Below are 20988 nucleotides of genomic sequence, written 5' to 3'. Positions count from 1 at the left end.
ATAAAATTGTTATTTTTCTTTTAATTGTTAATTTTCTATAAAAAGTTTATATTCTGTATACAATTGCTTTAAGGTATTATAATCAGAAGAAGTATGCCAGTCCTGGGAACCTTTAATTCATATGGCGACCTTTGTTCACAACATCTTTTTAAAATTAAAAACATGGAACACAAAACATAAATCACAGAAAACTGAAATTCAGTTTTTCCGTAAGCATTAAAATCATCCAACTTTTGCGTATGAATTTAATCCTTAACGTGACCACTTGTCTTCTCTTAACACCCATTAGTCTCTTCTAATGAGGACTTGGGGCTCAGTGGTGCTTGCTGGGAACATCTGTCGCGACACTCAACTAGCACGCCGAAAAGTTACATCTTTACCGAAGATTGCAACACTTAATCTGACTTTCCAGAAACCGTTACTTGAAAAAATCGAAAGAAAATGACTAACAAGCAATCCATCCCTCAGCAGCTTCCAGAATGTCCTTCTCTATGGCTTTCATACGGGCACGTCTTCGCTTTCTTTGATTGCTTTTAGTGGGACCAGGAGGGAAATCGTTACCTAGCATTGCCACATACGTCTGAAAATGATTCAAGGTTATAAACAACAAGGGATTGGAAACACACGGCTAATTCTACTACAAACAACATTTAGGGATGAAGGTACACAACCAATTTGACTTATATCACTATTTTATTTTATGGGCCCTTTGTCTAATTGCCATTTGTTTGGTCATCGGTTTTACCTCGTCTCCGCCTCCGTGCATTTTTTGTTGCTCTGCTACGCATGGTATGTCTTTCACTCCAGTTTCTGCAACTGGTGAGATAATTGACAGATAATGACGCTTTTACAAATATAGGTTATAGGACTTAAGCTATTTAGCGCTTATTGAAACATGCCTCCCCTCCCCCGTTTTAGCATGTGTTTAATGCATCAGAATAATAAATACCTTGGAAAAGCATAATTTCCTCTTCGCCCTTCGCGTGTGCTGACAAATAAATCCATTTATGAAGGGATAAATTTTGAGCTTTGGATATTCCTGAAATCGACAGCAATGGCACAAATATTTCAATAGGTTTAACTATACTCAGGATCATAAAAAAATTTTTAAAAATCTGACTTCCAAAACTAAACAAACCATTTATATAAATTTTGCAAGATTTCAAATGTTCTATTGGCAAAAATATTAAAATGACGGTTATATATTCTAATTTGTATCTCTATAGAAAGCAAACTGTTGTAAGAAAACTTACCCCTATTCTTACCTGATTTAAGGTAGTTTGTGATAACATACAGAAGGACTGTTGTTGTACCAAGCATCATTAGTGCCTCACATCCTCCTGTTGTCTGGAAGTACCAAAAATGTGTTGTTATGTACAAAGTAGCTAACGTCGTGATGTCATAAGCCTCTCTCATGACGTCACAAGTGAATGACGTCTTCGTTTGACTTGTGACGTTCACGCGTAGTGTTGAGATGAACACTTCTGGTGAATACGTTAAATAAGATGAGGAAATGAAATGAAATTCTTTGTCATAACTGGAAAAGGCGAAGCAAGAAAATTGATGCAACGAAATTAAGATAATTTCTAAATAAATTTCACCACCTCTTTAAAATACAGGAACGATTATTAATTAGACGAACTCTCTCGGAAGCTTGAGAACCACGTAAGAAACCACAGGGCAGTATAAATAGCATGGTTTACCTTGGTTGTAATATTAGCTTTAACTTTTTGTTTAAATTTTGTCCACATAGAAAAATTTGTGCAATGTAGTTGGCATTTAGTGAAAGGGTGTTATAATGAAGGTATAAGTTTAAATACACACTGTAAATATACATGTATATTCTAAGACCCATTGTTTTTGTTCTGGGAATCCCTCAACATAAGGGATCACAACGGGGCAATTTTCTTCTATGAATCTTGATTTTTCCTGCGCATTATTTGGACGATGTATTTTAAACCTAATACGAAAAGGTTAATATCTACCAAATACAGGGGGGTATCCAGGATTATTTGAAGGGGGATCCGCAGATGCGAAGCCTATCCCCCCCCCCCCCAAAAAAAAAAAAAAAAAAAAAAAAAGGCCCCCGAAAGATTTTGGTATTTTAGAGGGCGAACGAAACCATTTGGGATGGTTTAGAACTATGATTCATCTAGTTGAAATTCTGATTTCAAGAGGGACCAGAAATCGAAAGGGGGGGGGGGGGGGGGGGTCAGGACAACAATAGTTTTTATTTTCAAGACCGATTCTGGCAATAACGCGTAGACTTTTATCCGGTGGCCAATACGGCTTTACTCCGACTACTCCCTACCATGTCAGCAAACCTATACAATAAACAGCTTATTAGACAAGGCAGCAAAGCTGTCAAATGTACAGACAAAAAACAGAAAATAAAGATGCAAAATAGGTCATTTTGTCAATTTTGATGCAATAATAAATAATGTTTATAATAGCACTGTCAGTCAACACTGAATTTTAATCATGCACAACAGGTAACATGGTCAATAACAGGAGTGGACCCAGAGATATTGCAAAATTTACCTGCATAATTATCACTGCTTCCTTATTATTAATCTAGCAGACTGGCTTAATCTTTGGGAGTTTACAGGGAAATATCAACAACTGTGCTTTATGTAATCTCATTTAATAACCTATTAATTAGGCAAATGACTTTATAACTCTGAACTTAGCTTAGTGATACCCAAGGGAAATTTACAGACTGACCCTCTCAAAGGTCTTTCAGGCCCATAAGTCACATCTTAAGAAAAGCACAAAGTAATAATGCACAAAATAGGATGCTGTCAATTCTGATGCAATAATATATTACGCTTAACTGCAAAGTCAACATCAAATTTAAATTATGCAAAACAGGTAATATCGATGAAAGTAAAAGCAGGCCCATGAGAGTTCAAGTTCATACTTAGAAAATGCCAGAATGAGAAAAATGAGAATTTCACAAAAAGTTGCGTTAATTCAATAAAAAATGATAATCCAATAGAGCTGGTTTTCTTATTTGAGCTGTATGTCAATCCTAAGAATCATTCTTTTAAGCTAAAAAAATAATAAGTAACACAGTTTGCTTTTTATCATAACGTTTGTAATGGTGCACGAAGTTGGCTTTTTGTCAATTTTGATGCAATATTACATAATGATTAACTATAATTACCACCATTTATTTTTATTAATAACGTGGTCATTTAGAAAATTTGATTACCACTGGGCTTCATGACCATGGGAGTTCCAAGTCCCACATTGAAAATGCCAATATATGAAAGATAACAACTTCACAAACATGTACAACAGAAAAAGAAACCAATTAGATTGCTTTTCCAACACAGGCTGCATTTTAGACCTGTGTTTCTTTCCTGTAAGTTTTAAGAAGAGTAAGTAACATGGTTTTTCTTTAATGGTCACTATAAAAGCAGTGTCCAAAATAGAGGTTTCTTCATTTTCGTTGCAATATTACATAATGCATAATGACCATCAATTTTAATAATGAAATAAAATTATCATGGATATTCAGACTAGCAAAGGTCTTCAAACCCATGGAAGTTCAAAGTCACACCTTGAAAATGTCGATATGTGAAAAATTTAAGGATGAGTGCAGATAACCATTGGCAAAGTGCCCATCGTCAAATTTTTTTAGATAATTTGCTATTATAAAGTTTATGCATATATTTGTTGTGTGAAAAAATATTATTTGGTTTGAGGCATCGTTTGAGGCATCGTATTTTTAATGAGTAATATGTGGGGGTGGAGGTAACCAGATTTACCTGTTGTATGCAGTCTAATATGAATCGGAGCAAGTTATTTCAGCATATATATTGCATAAATAATTTTTTCTAATGAAACTTGTCTTGTGGTGAAAAAAAGAGTTATATGTTAAATAATTGCGATGTGGCACAAGTAAATGGGAAAGTAATTGTTTTTTTTTTTTGTTTGTTTGTTTGTTTTTTTTTAATCCTAGAGAAGAGAGGGAGGGGTGGTGTATTACAATATTTTCTCACAGAAACTATCACTGATTGTATAAAAGTCTTGTAACTAGAAAAACTTGTATCAGCGTATTTATTAATTTTATATAACTTTTCTCACAGACCAGCATTTGTTGGTCTAAATAATTATATTGTTAACCAATACACATTTTGTACAAAGCCCTATAGAATAGTAAAAAATGCTAAAAGCAAAAGGCTGTTACAGAAACACAAAAAAATCATGTGTTAAAGCACTCTAAACACCTATTTGGAATGTTTCCATTAACCATACAATAAACAAGGTATAAATTGTACCAAAATAATGATAAGGTAAAAGTAAAAACTAAATGAAAATATAGTACACATAATAACAGTAATGGCCAATAATCTGTATGACAATGAAAATAAATCACCTAAAAAGTACTTCATATATGATAATGTATGTGATAAAGACCTTGTATAGAAAGCAATGCAAGAGTTATTTTATACAAAATATATAAATATGAGAATAAAAAATGTATAATAAACAATAGATAATTAATCAGATGTGCTGTCTGAAACACTTTCTGCCTCGCTAATACTCTCACCACTTGATGTTGGTAAATGCAAGAAGTTATAATGAGACTCTTTATAACTTCTTGGTAAATGTGAGGCATCCTACCTCCCTACCTCCCCCTCCCCCCACGCACACACACACAAACACACACGCGAAAGTTTTTTTAAACCATGCCAGTTCTGAACTGTGAATAGGGGAACTATGGGTCGCTGCATGCCATCTTCTTTCAAGCAAATCAAAGAAATGTTAAAATATTTAAGCAATTATAAATAGTAACTAAAGCATTTTAATTTAAAAATCATACCAAGCATATTATCTTTTCGTTATCCTTTCTCCTTGCAAAATCAAAGCAACCCAAAAACTGGACAACTCCACATAAATATTAATAGCAAAAATGTATTATCACTTTATCTTTATTGTCATCATCTGTGAAACAAGATATGAAATGAAAGTTTCTTCAAAGTGCATTGTGGATCAGTGTATATTGTGGATAAGTGTTCCAGTGTACGCGGACAAGGTCGTTCAATGACGGCCTGGGGCAGGTTAGTAAACTTCAAGTTGATATCATGTCAACAAGATGCAAGGACACTGTCAATCACAATTAGGGGAGAGGCATGCGTGGTTTCCCTTCAAAAACTATTATAGCCTAACATTGATTCTTCCCTCCGAAGTAATTGTGTGATTTTTTTCTTTTTAAACAAAAAAGTTAAGGTATGAAAACGCTGAATGTATTTCAAACGTAGGTGTATATACAATACAAATAATGAAATCTGTGTCTCACTCTCACACGACACCCCCGCGTCCAAACTGACAGGATGGTGGCGACAGCAACGCCCCCAGTCGACAATCTAAGATTGGAAGTCTATGAGCGATAGACTAATTAATGCCAAATTTCCGCATGACAACGATTTATAGACTCCCGGGAATTATTTTCCCTCAACGCTCTTTGTCGCGCTGGCGGTCAATGCAGCATTTATTTCAAAACAAGTTGACCGCAAATTAAGCACGATTTTGCACCTTCAAGTTCCGTGTCACGTTTTCATATCATGCATCTTTTATTTCTACAAGTATTCTCTGTCCAAAATGCGTAAAAAAAAGAGAGTTATCTTACCAGGTTGTTTAGAAAACTTCTTTTTCCTCCGACTACACGTCTTCTCTCCCGTTCACCTCCAGGTTAAAATTACCACTCAGCTTTGCTTCTAACACCACTACACGTCACTTCCGGGCACAATCAGTCTTCTCCGATTCCCTTTATTAACACACGTAGGAACCGCAAGTCTTCAAAATGGTTGAATAAGTTTAAATCAGTGAAAAGGGATCCAAAAAATATTTTTTCATTTTAATACTTATCATTCATCAGCTTTTGCATTTTCCATCCATTTTATCTCAGCTGCTTATGATAAGTGTTTAAATCATCAATTAATTCTCGTAAAATATAAATAGTTTAAGTCATGAATAATCCTTAGATGTACACCCAATGCATATTTTCAAAGATGCCAGTGTGTTATTGTGATGTTATACAAGTTGTTATTATTTTAACAAAAGTTAAAAGAAAATGATAAAAAAACACCAGACTAAGATATGGGTCCCGTGACAATCTTCTTTCTACAATTTAAGTGTGAATTACTAGTAACTATGAAAACAGGAACTCACAAACAATATTACAATCACCATTTACCGAATCTGTATTAATTATTACTTTCAACCTTAAAACATTTAAGTCAACCATGAAACAATCTATAAGAGAATTGAATTGTGTTAATGGTATGGCAACTCCTGAGAACATCTTCAGTTATAATATAATGGCAGTGTTCCAAAACCACGATACATATTAAATACAGGCTTGCTTAAATCTTAAACGGAAAGGAAGTATTATCAAGTGTTGCACCTGCTCAGCAAAGCTGCAAATTTTATTTTGCAGCATCACAATTTCACTAGCACAAATCAGTAATAATTGTTAGTATATTTGTAATATATTTAATATTCGTCATTTGCCTCTAATCTTCGCTTAACATTATTAAAATATTACCACACATATTTATGATAAATGTATGCATATTTGTAATAACTAAATTTTGTCATTTGCTACGGGAATGGGGGGGGGGTCTGGCCGCAATTCCCACAGCAAATATGAAGGAGTACCAGTAGATAAGGCCGGTGCCATGAAACTGAGGGTCCGTGTGACAGAAAGTCCGTCCTCCATATAGTTAGGGTTAGTTTGACCTAAGTAGGTCAAAATCTAGGGCGAGGCTCACTTGTACAAATGAATGGGAAGCGGACTCTCTGTCATGGGGGACTTTCTGGTACATGTCACCGGTGATGGCACAGAAATGGGAAAATTCTTGGTTTTGTCTAGTTTTGCTTGCATTATACATTTATATAAAATCTGATTCTCAAAATAAATGCAATCGGCAAGTATTATGCTACAGGGATGGGAGTGAGGTGTTCTTAAGAATAAAAAAAATTGGGCCTTAATTCCCTCAGCAAATATAAAATAGTGCCAGTAGATAAGGACAATAATGGCACAAGGAAGGAAAAAATCTTGGTTTTGTCTAGTTTTGCTTGCTATATGCATTTATATAAAAAATTGGGCCTCAATTCCCACAGCAAAAAAAAAAAAAAAAAAAAAAAAAAAAAAAAAATAGTGCAAGTAGATAAGGATAACAATGGCACAGGAATGGGAAAAAACTAGTTTTTTTCTCGTTTTACTTGTGTTATAGGTCAAGAACATATACATTTATACACAATGTACCCCTTCGTTAACATTAACATGCTCGCCCCATGTAATACACTGTAGCCTCTATGTGATATCGCCGTTCGCAATACGCGATGCTTTTAAGTTACGGAGCCCCAGGAATAACTCGAGCCGTTACCTAGACTTTCCTGAGTCAAATTAGAGAAGTAAATATCTTACTTAAATAAATCCCACTGTAGATTTAAGAACCCAACAGTGTATTACATGGGGCGAGCATGGGCAAGTAATGGAATCGAGACGCTTGCGCTCGGTCGCAATGCGCGCTGCTTTCGAGTTACGGGGCCCGGGAGAGCAAAGTAACGCAGCACCACAGCTTTGTATCCAAAAACCAAAATTCAACTCATTACCTGGACATCGGCTAGTTTTATGGAAGAAATTGGAGTGACAGAAATAGTGACGAGATTGTAAAGTTTAAGTGAGAGGCGAAAGAGGATAATTTCTACTAATGATTAAACGAGCATACATGCGAGTCCATTTAAATTTATTTGCAAGTCTCGCTTTTTTTAGCGATCTGTACACGACCACTTTTTTTTTTACCAAAAAAAAAAAAAAAAAAAATTATAGAATATTTTTTATTCAACTATTATGTACAATTTTGAATATTTACAGTTTATTTAAAAAGGACTAATAATCAGTAATGAACTACGTAAACGCAATGAATTAATACATAGCAGTATTATCAAAAGTTATAAGATTTTCCATCGTCTTTATCTAGCGTTGGAACGCACACAGTCCGATAATGCAGGTCTTGTGGTCGGAAACTGGTACTGGGTGCTCTCGGGCCGTGGGGAAAAACCCGTCTAAACCCTTCGTGGGGAATGCCGGGAAAGTGCCCACGCCCGGATAATTCGGTCCTTATAACATGACGAAATCGGTTTCTATTGGCACGGCGCTGCGTACAGTTCAAGAATCGTCCCGTTTTAGACAGCATTGTGTGACGGAATAACCTTTGTGTTGACTAACTATTCTCTATATATACTATACACGAGGTGAAGCATAAAAACTTATTAAAGTAATTCTTACAGAAAAAGGCACTGAAGCCAATAAAAAACTAACAAGAGACATAACAATTAAACAGAATCATTTTGACTTTATCTTGGAGAATTAAAACCATTAATAAAGTTAATCATTTTACAACTGCAAGCATCTTTCAAAACTTGATTATAGTTCTCTTTATGATAAAATGCAAACAGATTCAAGTAATATGATTATAACTCGGGAATATCAATGATTTCAACTAAACTTCGATATATAATTCGACTTAAAATACCAGGTTTCTAAAATGTAACTTTGCACTGAAATCGCAACTACCTGCATGATACAAGTACAGAATAAAGCAAGCTTGCTTCAAAATATTTCGGATCTCACATTACACTGTATGACCGCCCATGTAAATTTCAATCTGAATTTTTTTGATCCGGAGAAAAGGTGCATATGTGATGAAGTGGATGTATTTGTCAAGTATAACACTTGAGAAAATCTGAATATTAGTAATGTGATCTCTATCTTGAGAGATGACAGCATATCTCAAGAAGAGCAGACTGTACAAAAAATATAATGAAATATTTTCTCACACGTATAATATTTCATTACAGATTTTGCACAATCTATCAATGTAAAATCTCTTCATGTAAAAGCGTTTACATGAAGTCAGATTTTACAAAGATGTGAGGGTTTGTTAGTAAGGTTAGTGTGCAGGTTAAGACCTTTTCAAATGCCATACTGACAAACAACTCCACATCATCAAAAGCACAAATTTGAAAAATGACCATCTCAGATTGAAACAAAACACAGACGACCACAAGTGGTGGGAATGTTTTTGTGAGCAAAAAACTATCTGCATTCAGAATGTGGATAAAGCAACTCTATATTCAAATTTATTAATATAATAATTATAGCAACTGTAGAGGTAGACTTTTCCTACAGAAGCACACATCTTATTCAATTGATCTTGTATGGAATGAAGAATTATCTTGAACCTCAGTTTTCTCTTCTGTTATTGAAATAAAATGGTTCACTGCATAAGGCATAAAATACAAATGAAATTTGATGCAATTTCACCTTGACATGTTTGTGACCCATGAACCCCAAATATTCTCAGCATCCAAAAGACTGATACATTATTAGACTGTATTCCCACTACATTCAGTACTGTATATTGCCTTCATTACCATTCCACATTCTTTATATTTGTTTGCAGAACAAGCCGTGTCCTTCAACACCAAAACTCGTGGGATGTCCGAGCATCCATGAAAGTGTCCACAGGGCTCCTTGCTAACGCTGTACAGTGTTCAACATCTTGGACATTTGGTCTTGGGTCGACGTTATCTGACATCATGCAGGCGTAATTATTGGAAAACTCCCAATTCGTAGCCTACAAATGAAATCCAACTTTTACTCAAAAGTATGAAAAGCTATATCGAAAGCTTGCAGTAACTGCAACAAAGAAAGTATATCACTGGTATTTACACACCGTTAACATTAATGAAAAGCTTGGTTCTTAAAATGATCAGAGCGTTATTTCCAAATGTACAGTGAAATATGCTTCCTTTATTGAAATATATATATTAACTTTTTAGAGTAAGTAGACAGCAGTCTTCAAAAAATAAATTATTTCAAACATTTGACAAAAAAGTAAGAAAAGATGTTGCTATATTGAATATTGTAATGTTAGCCTACATGTTAAATTGTTGACTGTCTGTGCTACTTCTAATTCTACTGTTTGTTTACATAGGATATAGTTTTTGATCACTGTCAATAATAAGAAATGCCATAATACACCAATAATAATACTTAAAAAATTCAGAACCACTTTTCTTAAGTTGTTGATCCCCAATAACTTACAAAGTTATCTGTATAAAGATCCCTCAATCCTGAAGAAGTGTTTCATCTGGAGGTTTGGTAGTTGCAATCTTCATTTTTAGAATCCACCACTTTTGGTAGCCTGCAAATTTAAATTATTACTTCAAAATGTAATTAAAGTTAACCATTTGTATATGAAATGTGTTTTTAAAGTTTCAGCAGTTTGATGGGAAATAAATATAAAAAGCACTTTTGTCACAAACTTGGAAAAAACATTCAAGCGAAATATTTTGACATGCCACTGGCGACCTTCAGACTTAATGTCCCAATGGGGTATTGCACAAATTAGTTTTAACGAAGGAAAAGGAATACTAACAGCATTTAAACGACTCTACTCAAAGACAAGTTTAAGTAAAGCCTGAACAATCTAGATCCAGCGGGAGGAGTGTACTAGTATTCCATCAAGTGTTTAATTTGTGAAGGATTTATATGGGAGAGACAAAGAGAAAGTTGAACGTTAGAGTTAAAGAACACGGGAAGGAATAAGAAAGGGTACCCGAAGAGGGAAAAATACACTACAGCCCAAGGTAGCCTTCTGCTACAACGAACCATCACAAAAAAACATTGATTGGGAGAGTGCCAAGATTCTACAAAAAGAAAGTGACTGGAGAACAAGAGGCGTAAAGGGAGGCATATAAACCAGGAAAATGCCTAACAATCTGAACAATATAGAGAGATGGAAATAAATACTCACTTCTACGGTGGCCTTTTATTACCACAACCACAGCACTGGAGGTGGGGGTGGTAGCTGCTAGTATACAATTTCTGGACCAGTGACAACGTCCCGGAGTCACATTGGTGGTGGGTGTTGGGGGCGGTAGCTCCAAGTAATCTGGACCAGTAACCACGCCCTGGAGTCACATTGGTGGTGGTGGGTGGTGGGGGCGGTAGCTCCAAGTAATCTGGACCACTGACCACGCCTCGGAGTCACATTGTTGGTGGTGGGTGGTGGGGGCGGTAGCTCCAAGTAATCTGGACCACTGACCACGCCTCGGAGTCACATTGTTGGTGGTGGGTGGTGGGGGCGGTAGCTCCAAGTAATCTGGACCAGTGACCACGCCCCGGAGTCACATTGGTGGCGGTGGGTGGTGGGGGCGGTAGCTCCAAGTAATCTGGACCAGTGACCACGCCCCGGAGTCACATTGGTGGCGGTGGGTGGTGGGGGCCGTAGCTCCAAGTAATCTGGACCAGTGACCACGCCCCGGAGTCACATTGGTGGTGGTGGGTGGTGGGGGTGGTAGCTCCAAGTAATCTGGACCAGTGACCACACCTCGGAGTCACATTGGTGGTGGTGGGTGGTGGGGGCGGTAGCTCCAAGTAATCTGGACCAGTGACCACACCTCGGAGTCACATAGGTGGTGGTGGGTGGTGGGGGCGGTAGCTCCAAGTAATCTGGACCAGTGACCATGCCCCGGAGTCACATTGGTGGTGGTGGGTGGTGGGGGCGGTAGCTCCAAGTGATCTGGACCATTGACAACGTCCTGCAGAATATTGAGACTGTTGAGGATCTGAAAGTTGACGAATGGCATGTCAAAATATTTTGTATGAATGATAAGGTTTTTCCACATCTGTGACAAATTAAAAGAGCTTTTTACCTGTGAAAAATGAGCACTGAATTTGCTAGAGTAAATTGTAAATAGAAAACAAATGCCTGCACCGAGTGACAGGTCCCAAACATTCTTAAAACAATTGTCTAAGACCTTGCACAAAATGCTCAGTTTGTTGGAGTTGCACTGATAAAAGATTTGTATTATCTATACAATGAATGACAATCTAGTTCATTTACCCTTATCCTGTCCCATAACTTACCTTGAATGCTCTCTAATCACAACTACTGAAGGGCTCTTGAAACACTATATGATATAGCTGACATGGCTTTCTCCATTTTAGCCTTGTTAACCTTGTTAAAATGGACCGTCATCATCAGGACAGGCGCTCGCCAATGCTATCTGCCTCAACTACAAAATAAAAAATTATAAGTCAAAAGTTTCCCTCTTAACTTCTCCCACCCAAATCCAATCTACTAACCATAAATATCTTAATCCTAGGAGTGGGTCATGGGTAAAAGACATTGCCTTCTGAATGTGAGCTGTCAAATTAATGTGGCTAACGGTTTTTAGTTTTTCAAGGTATGAAAAATCACTTAAGTGTTTTGTTTTCCCCCAAAAACATGAGTGATATGTACCTTTTAAGGCTTGATAGGTTTCCATCTCTGTGAAACGCCATATGCTTCTGATGCTCCCCCATGCAGCCCCCTAACATACAGACCATGGCAGGACTCAACCATGCACCAAGGATTGAATGTGACCCTCTTCTTGCACCTCTTTCAAAAAAGCGGGACTTTATCAGGAATTGCCCTAATTGAGTTCTGTAAATAGAAAGGAAAATTTGATTAGTTTTCAAAAATTGTATATCAAAAGCAGTCTGCAGCCAGAAAAATTGTTGGAATCGGTAGATTTCCAGAATGTGTCAATTTGGTGACATGGCTGTTAGATTTTTTCTATAAGTATGAAGAAGAGCTTTTGATTTATTCTAAATGTAACTGTTACATCACGATTCGAGAAAAATGTCAAGGTCTTGTTAATACAAATATTAATGCAATCCAGTCTAGTCCTATTGAACTTTGTATTCGAACCAGTGAATCAAGATTCAGACATCTATATCTAGTTTTTAGGAAAGAAGGTGGACTGAATGGCCAGTAGGGTGAAAAGTTTATGGCACAGACTGCTGCTGAAAAATTAATTTTAGTGTATTGTTCTCGCCAGTAACACGGGTTACCTTGCAGGTTTTTCCGCCTCAGTGAAACACCATATGCTTCAGACGCTTCTCCAATGCAGCCTCTTCAACAGACCGTGGCAGGACTCACTGGCACCAAGGATTGAGGGATGTATCGGAAATGTGCACGTGGCCCTCTTCTCCTTGCAGTTGCCATGAAACGTTGGACAGGACTCGCTGGACGCTTCCTAGTGCAGCCACCTCGTAGACAGACCATGTCAGGACTCGCTGGACGCTTCCCCAGTGCAGCCACCTCGTAGACGGACCATGGCAGGACTCGCTGGACGCTTCCCCAGTGCAGCCACCTCGTAGACGGACCATGGCAGGACTCGCTGGACGCTTCCCCAGTGCAGCCACCTCGCAGATAGACCATGGCAGGACTCGCTGGACACTTCTCCAGTGCAGCCACCTCGCAGATAGACCATGGCACGACTCGCCGGACGCTTCCTTAATGCAGCCACCTCGTAGACAGGCCATGACAGGACTCGCTGGACGCTTCCCCAGTGCAGCCACATCAAAGAGACAGATCATGGCAGGACTCGCTGGCACCAAGGAATGGTCAAAGTAGCTTAAGTGTAGATGTGGGACGTCTCCTTGCAGTTGTGTTCTGTCAACAGAAAGAAAAATGAATTAATGACTTTTCATACTATGTCAGCACTCTGCAGTCAGGCTTACCTTTAAGTGGTTTCCATCTCATTGAAACACCATATGACAAGACTCGCTGGACGCTTCCCCAGTGCAGCCACCTCGTAGACAGACCATGGCAGGACTCGCTGGACGCTTCCCCTGTGCCGCCACCTCGTAGACAGGCCATGGCAGGACTCGCTGGACGCTTCCCCAGTGAAGCCACCTCGTAGAGAGACCATGGCAGGACTTGCTGGACGCTTCCCCTGTGCAGCCACCTCGTAGACAGGCCATGGCAGGACTCGCTGGACGCTTCCCCAGTGCAGCCACCTCGTAGACAGACCATGGCAGGACTCGCTGGACGCTTCCCCAGTGAAGCCACCTCGTAGAGAGACCATGGCAGGACTCGCTGGCTCCAAGGGATGGTCGAAGTAGCTTAAGTGTAGATGTGGGGTGTCTCCTTGCAGTTGTGTCCTGTAAACAGAAATAAAAACGAGATTAGATTTCTTTCATTTCTCAAACTTCCCTTCCAAAAAGAAAAAAATATTACATACCTTAAGAAGTGTAGTCGAAGTCCCACAGGTGGCGCCCATCATCTTCTATGTCCTGTAAACAGAATTAAAAACGAGATTAGATTTCTTTCATTTCTCAAACTCCCCTTCCAAAAAGAAAAAAGAATACATACCTTAAGGAGTGTAGTCGAAGTCCCACAGGTGGCGCCCATCATCTTCTATGTCCTGTAAACAGAAATGAAAACGAGATTAGATTTCTTTCATTTCTCAAACTTCCCTTCCAAAAAGAAAAAAAATATTACATACCTTAAGGAGTGTAGTCGAAGTCCCACAGGTGGCGCCCATCATCTTCTATGTCCTGTAAACAGAATTAAAAACGAGATTAGATTTCTTTCATTTCTCAAACTCCCCTTCCAAAAAGAAAAAAGATTACATACCTTAAGAAGTGTAGTCGAAGTCCCACAGGTGGCGCCCATCATCTTCTATGTCCTGTAAACAGAAATAAAAACAAGATTAGATTTCTTTCATTTCTCAAACTCCCCTTCCAAAAAGAAAAAAGATTACATACCTTAAGGAGTGTAGTCGAAGTCCCACAGGTGGCGCCCATCATCTTCTATGTCCTGTAAACAGAAATAAAAACGAGATTAGATTTCTTTCATTTCTCAAACTTCCCTTCCAAAAAGGAAAAAAAGATTACATACCTTAAGGAGTGTAGTCGAAGTCCCACAGGTGGCACCCATCATCTTCTATGTCCTGTAAACAAAAAATAAAAACGAGATTAGATATCTTTCATTTCTCAAACTCCCCTTCCAAAAAGAAAAATAGATTACATACCTTAAGGAGTGTAGTCGAAGTCCCACAGGTGGCACCCATCATCTTCTGTCCTGTAAACAAAAAATAAAAACGAGATTAGATATCTTTCATTTCTCAAACTCCCCTTCCAAAAAGAAAAATAGATTACATACCTTAAGGAGTGTAGTCGAAGTCCCACAGGTGGCGCCCATCATCTTCTATGTCCTGTAAACAGAAATAAAAACGAGATTAGATTTCTTTCATTTCTCAAACTCCCCTTCCAAAAAGAAAAAAGATTACATACCTTAAGGAGTGTAGTCGAAGTCCCACAGGTGGCGCCCATCATCTTCTATGTCCTGTAAACAGAAATAAAAACGAGATTAGATTTCTTTCATTTCTCAAACTCCCCTTCCAAAAAGAAAAAAAGATTACATACCTTAAGGAGTGTAGTCGAAGTCCCACAGGTGGCGCCCATCATCTTCTATGTCCTGTAAACAAAAAATAAAAACGAGATTAGATTTCTTTCATTTCTCAAACTTCCCTTCCAAAAAGAAAAAAAGATTACATACCTTAAGGAGTGTAGTCGAAGTCCCACAGGTGGCGCCCACCAGTTTGCAGTCTGCTTCCTGGACCTGTAATAAAAAGAAACCTGGAAAGCATGGGAATATGCAATGACACTACGACTCCAGCCCACGACAGCAAAAAGGTGAAGTATCCTGCGAAGATGACCGAGCGACGATTCCTCGTGGGGAGAAGCGAAGATTTTAGCTGGCCAGCTAAGAGAAACGCCGAATCCACCGTCTAGACGTCTGCGTGTGCAGGGAACAATATGTCGAAGAGCGATGCGTTGACGTAGGATGAGTAGAAGATTCGGAGAAATGGGAGTCGACTCCCGTGTCCTTTGTGCTTGATACAGGGCGCAGCACATGGCATCCGTCCTGTTGCTCTAGATCTGTCCGCTGTTGAGTGAACGCACTTTTAAAATTTTGCGCTTTTATACCTTTGTTGACGTATAGTCACATGATGGCGTTCTTGTTGTCACCAATGGTCAACTTGTTCAAAGGGGATGGCCTTTGATAGTGATGCGCAAAGTTGGTAATAATATCTTATCAACATATACATTTTCTTTTATATTTTATATTTTGATTATTCTGCCTGTCAGTTTGTTTATAATAAGAGTAATAAGTTCTAAGCAATGTCTGTGAAATGTGCAGGCAAATTTGATGAAAATTTCTGAGCAACATACCTTCTCCCTAAAATTTTTATAGGTACGATGTCCGTTAAGCTGGTAGCTGTGAACTTCTCGCAGGCTACTTTAGTGTGCGTGTATTTGAACACTGATCCAAAATGTGGATAATGTAATTTGGCGTAGGGTGACTGCATTTTTGAGGCAGCCTGAGGGAGTATGGTTGTTCTGATTGTAGTGAATTGTAGAGAGACAATTGGAAGTACACTGGACTTAGCATGTTCAGTCACCCAAGTACTCTGAAACACATTTTGTAATCAGCTGACTTGTTATTCTGAAAAATGAAAAAACAAATTATATTGATTTACAAAACTGGAAGATAGAAGCAGTGGATCATATTACTTATGCCAGGCAGAAGAAACGAGTGAATGTATATGTCTATATTCAAAACGTCTACTGATTTAGGTAATAATTAATAGCCTGGAAGATAGCAGCAGTGGATCATATTACTAATGCCAGGCAGAGGAAACGAGTGAATGTATATTTTTATATTCAAAACGTCTACTGATTTAGGTAATAATTAATAGCCTGGAAGATAGCAGCAGTGGATCATATTACTAATGCAAGGCAGAAGAAACGAGTGAATGTATATTTTTATATTCAAAACGTCTACTGATTTAGGTAATAATTAACAACTGACGTCTCCCTTCATGGCGTCGGGTTATCAGTACTCCCACACCAGTAACATGAGTTATGAGTTGAGCAGAAACAGAAAAAGATTTTTTATAAAGATAATGCAAGTATATGTGTAGGCCCATTTATCTTTTTTTATATTACTAAACGTAAGAATTGTTTGTCCAAGTGAACTTTACTTACATCAGCCTAGCAACTAAATCTGACGTTTAAACGTCTCCGAAAATAACTAGAATTTTTTGAATAACGCAATAATGCGGCCACCTTCGAGGTGTCGCCCGGTTTTTAAAAATTGAAAAAAGAAACTTTTCGGGGCGTCTTTTGTCGCGGGTCATTATTTTCAGTTGTTTGATGTTTTTTGTAATATTTTAGCCATTGATAGAATCTATAATTCAGTTACATCCACGATTAGCTAGACGAAATGGTGACAGGGAAAAGTCAAATTTTTTAAACGGCAAAAACTGCATTCTCTTAGAAAGCAATTAGCAAACATTCATTACTGTGAAAAATTCAACCGAAGTTGAAGACAAAATGTGTCAAAAATAAACGTGCATGTCGTAATACCTATTTAAAGCAGTCTAATTTTTGTTAGTATTAAAAACGTGTAAATATTATCCACATAGGATATTTTTAAAGCCTTCGATATTTAAAATATTTAAACTTCCCATACTTTGAGGCATGCATGAGTCGGAAAATGTTTGCATAATTACATAAAAAACTAGAATTATCTCTTTATGTGACCACAGTTTACTCATGTGCCTTACATCATTCCCTTAAACCCTTTCCCAATATCGATTTCAGATATTTTTGACACATTTTGTCTTCATCTGAATCACGTGAACGTTATCAAGTGTCATAAGGCGTACATTACGAAAATATTTAGGTCTTGGAACGTGATTTGATGACTTTTTTAAATGCATATATATACAATTATAAATTTATAATTAAGTTATTTAATATCAAATTATAAGTTCTGACCGAGTTTTAAAATTTATTTTAGGAGGGGTAAAAAACCCCAACCCATCTAATATATATTGGATACATCCGTAGGCTTATGTCCTTAGAACTAGGCGTACAAAATGTGTCTTCTAGCTAAAGTTATTATTATGGTGTATGTGTAATTAAAAAAAACTACGTAAGAGTGACAATAGGTCATGTGTTTCGAATGCACCCCCACTCTCCGATCAGACATTACTTTTGTATAATTCACAGTCCATCTTCGTTGTAGTTTGTGACTTTACGTCATTTCTTAGTGAAGCGGTGTTGTCCTCAATTTACCTTAAATGTCCAAATTACTAAGAAGAAACCACTTGCAAGAATTATAAGGCTTTTTATACTGCTAGGTCTATAGACGTGATACACACGATATTTTGCAACCCCACAAAATCTGTTTCTTAAAATTTTGGTTCCACCACAAAGCTGAGCACTATCATTCTTTTTTGCTTTATTGATATATTTTCAGTACATAAATAACCATTGTCTGTTGCCCAATTTTGCACAAAATTAAGATAATCCCCAAAACCTCATTAATTGTGTTTCCTCCATCCCAAAAAATATTAAAAATTTCTCCTCATAATTTAGTAGTGCACTGGCATCTACACAGTACATAAATGTATCATTATAATAACATCTTGTTCTTACTGATAACATAATTAGCTTAATTCCATAACAATTCTAAAATGTTAATAACAATGAAAATTCAAAGTAGATGGCAAGATTCTTATTGTGCTGATAAAGATAAAATATGTAAATTCAATACTGATTAGGTACTGTATACTGGCTCATTGAAAAAAGGGAACCGTTTCACAAAAAAATTAAGCTTAGACTGCTAAATCTGGATAGCCAACTATACAAAGTCAACTTTGCGATATTGTCTTACAACTACAATTTTTTAAGAATGATTGGTCCACAGTTGATGAGTAGAATATACATAAATGGGCTACTGACACCACTGCAAGTAAAAGACTTGCCAAGACAATCAAAATGTAAATCAAAGGAAAGTGAAAAGAAAGTAAAAAGACTGGAAAAAATGAGGCAAAATTGATAACTTGGTTAATGAGCGAACAATACTCTAGTTTTGATTAAATCAGAACTTTTCTTGCACCTTTTCTTGGGGAATAGGGGATTGGTGTAGTGAAAGCCCAACCTTAACCTTTGGATGCTATTCTCATTAAACATATGCATAAAAGACAAAATTTAGACCACAAATAGATTCATGCAATCTACCAACCTTTTTTACAGTGAGTCATTGCAACTTATCAGTTATTTCTGGCCTAGGCTATCTGCAAGATTCTTACAACTGTGAAGTGCAACTTAGCCAGCTAAGTCTTTATAGGCTCAGATTTTAGACTACAAACCAGCTTCAAACATTTAGTAAAGCAAGTGCAAGGAATAGTTAGTTTGAAGGCTCTGCCTCCCCATAGGGTGAGAACAAACACAGTCACACTGTATGATACATTACAGAAAACATTGGTTAAAAATATACTCTGGAATTTTACATTTTCACTAGTATAGAATCAATTTGATTCCTAAAACTGACTTATTATAAAAATACTCCTGTCAATTTAAAACTTTTTCATAAAGCATATCTGAAATACACTGATAAAATGTTATTAAAAATATTAAAATTTGATATTCACAGATAAAATAGGCTCAAGTCAAAATGATTAAGACAATTATTGAAGCATTATTCAAACCCCAATTTTGATTATTTTCATACAATTAGTGATTCACAAGTTCTTTAACAGAGTTGTACCTAATCTGACTACATGATATCTATCAAAATCTCTCTAAAATCAAGTGACAAAAAATGCCCACAGTTTCAAGCACCATAAAATATGGCTTAAGTAAGTAATATCCTCAATTGTTTCATAATAAACGTCATGTCACTTGAATGTACCATTCTCCAGAAAAAAAGATGAACTTGCAAGGTTTGATAAGTCTGCGTTTACAGGTAGATGTCATAGTTTAATATGCATGAGGCAGCTTTATATCGTGGTCAACAATATTATATTATATCAGTTTCTCTAGCCTCCATGTCTTATTCGTCATAATATTTTGATTTTCAAATTCAGGGTCCCCTAGTAAAAGATCTTGCATTTCCTCTTGATCACAGAAGAATCTGAGTTGAGAATACAGTTGAGAATACAGAGTTAAAATTAGGCCTCTCCTCTCCACTCGGGGTCCTCTTGCAACTGAACCTGGCTGACATCCATGGTTACATCTTGAAAAATAATATATTCCCAAAAAAGTTTAAATGGTGCAGTTATAATAATAATAATAATAATAATAATAATAATAATTAAAATCAATAAATCTTGGACACATTACTTGTCATACGTCTGAATAACATGACAGACAAGAAGAAAATAGTTGCTCTTGAAAATGGACTTTAAGTAATGAAAATGCAAGATGACAGCTAGTAGATAGTACATGTGCATGCAATTTATTTGAAATTCTGACTTTTCAGTCCTAATGATTTAGATTTTTTATAGCCAATAATCTGAGAAAATAAAATATTCAACAGAGAAATTGATTGCAATAAATCCTGCTCGTACCTGACTGCTTAATATTCACTGCAGCAAACCTCTCTACGACATCGTCGAGCTGATCAGTAGGGTCATCGTAATCACATCCTGTGTACGCTTTTTTCTCGAGGCAGTACTTAAGGAAACTACACCAAAGAGAAGTTGAAAATAAAGAAAGAATTGCCTTCTTTCTTTTGTCTTTCTGTATGGACTTTCATTCACAATAAAAGAAAGAATTGCCTAGTAGACACTATTTTGTCTGTCAGTTTGGAGTTTAATTTACATGTTTTTTAACTTTCCTTTTTTTTTTGTATTTTTTTTCATTTAACAGTCTGTCTGAACTAAAACATGATAGCTTTCTCTTTTTAATCTTTCTATCCTCTGTTTTTTTTTTGTCAGTCTGTCTGAACAAACATTAAAAATTTAATTTATGAACTTTATTAAATCCTTAACATTTCTTTTTTTGTTGGTTTGTCTGTCTGTCTGAACAAGAGTTCTTAGAAACAATGAGATTAAATAAAGATTAAATAAAGGAAAAAAATTTTGAACCTAACATGGCTGATTTGTGTTTGGTTTGAAAAAGTCTTATAATTTGATTGAACTTTTTTTGCTTACTGATAAAATAAATTAAAATAATTCACTTCACCTGTTCCAATGTTCATCTTGCGAAAGAAGAAACGGATTCCGTACAACAATCAATAGGGCCTTTGCTCTTGTGATCTACACGTTAAACCT

The 20988-nt window shown here is 36.8% G+C and overlaps 2 protein-coding genes across 7 annotated transcripts; both read right to left on the bottom strand.

The window, feature by feature from the left end:
* Position 1: 1 nt before the first annotated feature.
* On the bottom strand, positions 2-5777 carry LOC106164514 (uncharacterized). Of its 4 annotated transcripts, none has more exons than XM_087006588.1 (5): positions 5639-5777; positions 1254-1347; positions 950-1039; positions 746-810; positions 2-580 (listed from the first exon to the last, which is right to left on the bottom strand). In XM_087006588.1, the coding sequence occupies exons 2-5, from the start codon at positions 1321-1323 to the stop codon at positions 446-448; spliced, it is 360 nt and encodes a 119-aa protein (XP_086862714.1). In that variant the 5' UTR covers positions 1324-1347; positions 5639-5777; the 3' UTR covers positions 2-445. The 4 variants fall into 4 exon arrangements, with proteins under 4 accessions (XP_086862714.1, XP_086862716.1, XP_086862713.1 ...); XM_087006590.1 differs by having other exon boundaries at positions 1266-1347; XM_087006587.1 differs by having other exon boundaries at positions 746-816; positions 5639-5773.
* A 2063-nt stretch (positions 5778-7840) lies between these two features.
* LOC106172600 (uncharacterized) lies at positions 7841-20988 on the bottom strand. 3 transcript variants are annotated; one of them, XM_087004810.1, is made up of 13 exons: positions 20900-20988; positions 20284-20399; positions 18005-19949; positions 16094-16367; positions 14757-15479; positions 14624-14675; positions 14098-14544; positions 12923-14017; positions 12330-12512; positions 11954-12102; positions 10839-11652; positions 10127-10226; positions 7841-9656 (listed from the first exon to the last, which is right to left on the bottom strand). In XM_087004810.1, the coding sequence occupies exons 7-8, from the start codon at positions 14137-14139 to the stop codon at positions 13613-13615; spliced, it is 447 nt and encodes a 148-aa protein (XP_086860936.1). In that variant the 5' UTR covers positions 14140-14544; positions 14624-14675; positions 14757-15479; positions 16094-16367; positions 18005-19949; positions 20284-20399; positions 20900-20988; the 3' UTR covers positions 7841-9656; positions 10127-10226; positions 10839-11652; positions 11954-12102; positions 12330-12512; positions 12923-13612. The 3 variants fall into 3 exon arrangements, with proteins under 3 accessions (XP_086860936.1, XP_086860938.1, XP_086860937.1); XM_087004812.1 differs by lacking the exons at positions 18005-19949; positions 20284-20399; positions 20900-20988 and having other exon boundaries at positions 14098-15479; positions 16094-16451; XM_087004811.1 differs by lacking the exons at positions 16094-16367; positions 18005-19949; positions 20284-20399; positions 20900-20988 and having other exon boundaries at positions 14098-16087.

Source organism: Lingula anatina, chromosome 2 (assembly GCF_051362555.1).
Source record: "Lingula anatina isolate TDL-2025a chromosome 2, LinAna3.0, whole genome shotgun sequence".
Taxonomy (NCBI): domain Eukaryota; kingdom Metazoa; phylum Brachiopoda; class Lingulata; order Lingulida; family Lingulidae; genus Lingula; species Lingula anatina.
This window is presented reverse-complemented; position numbering and strand designations above follow the sequence as displayed.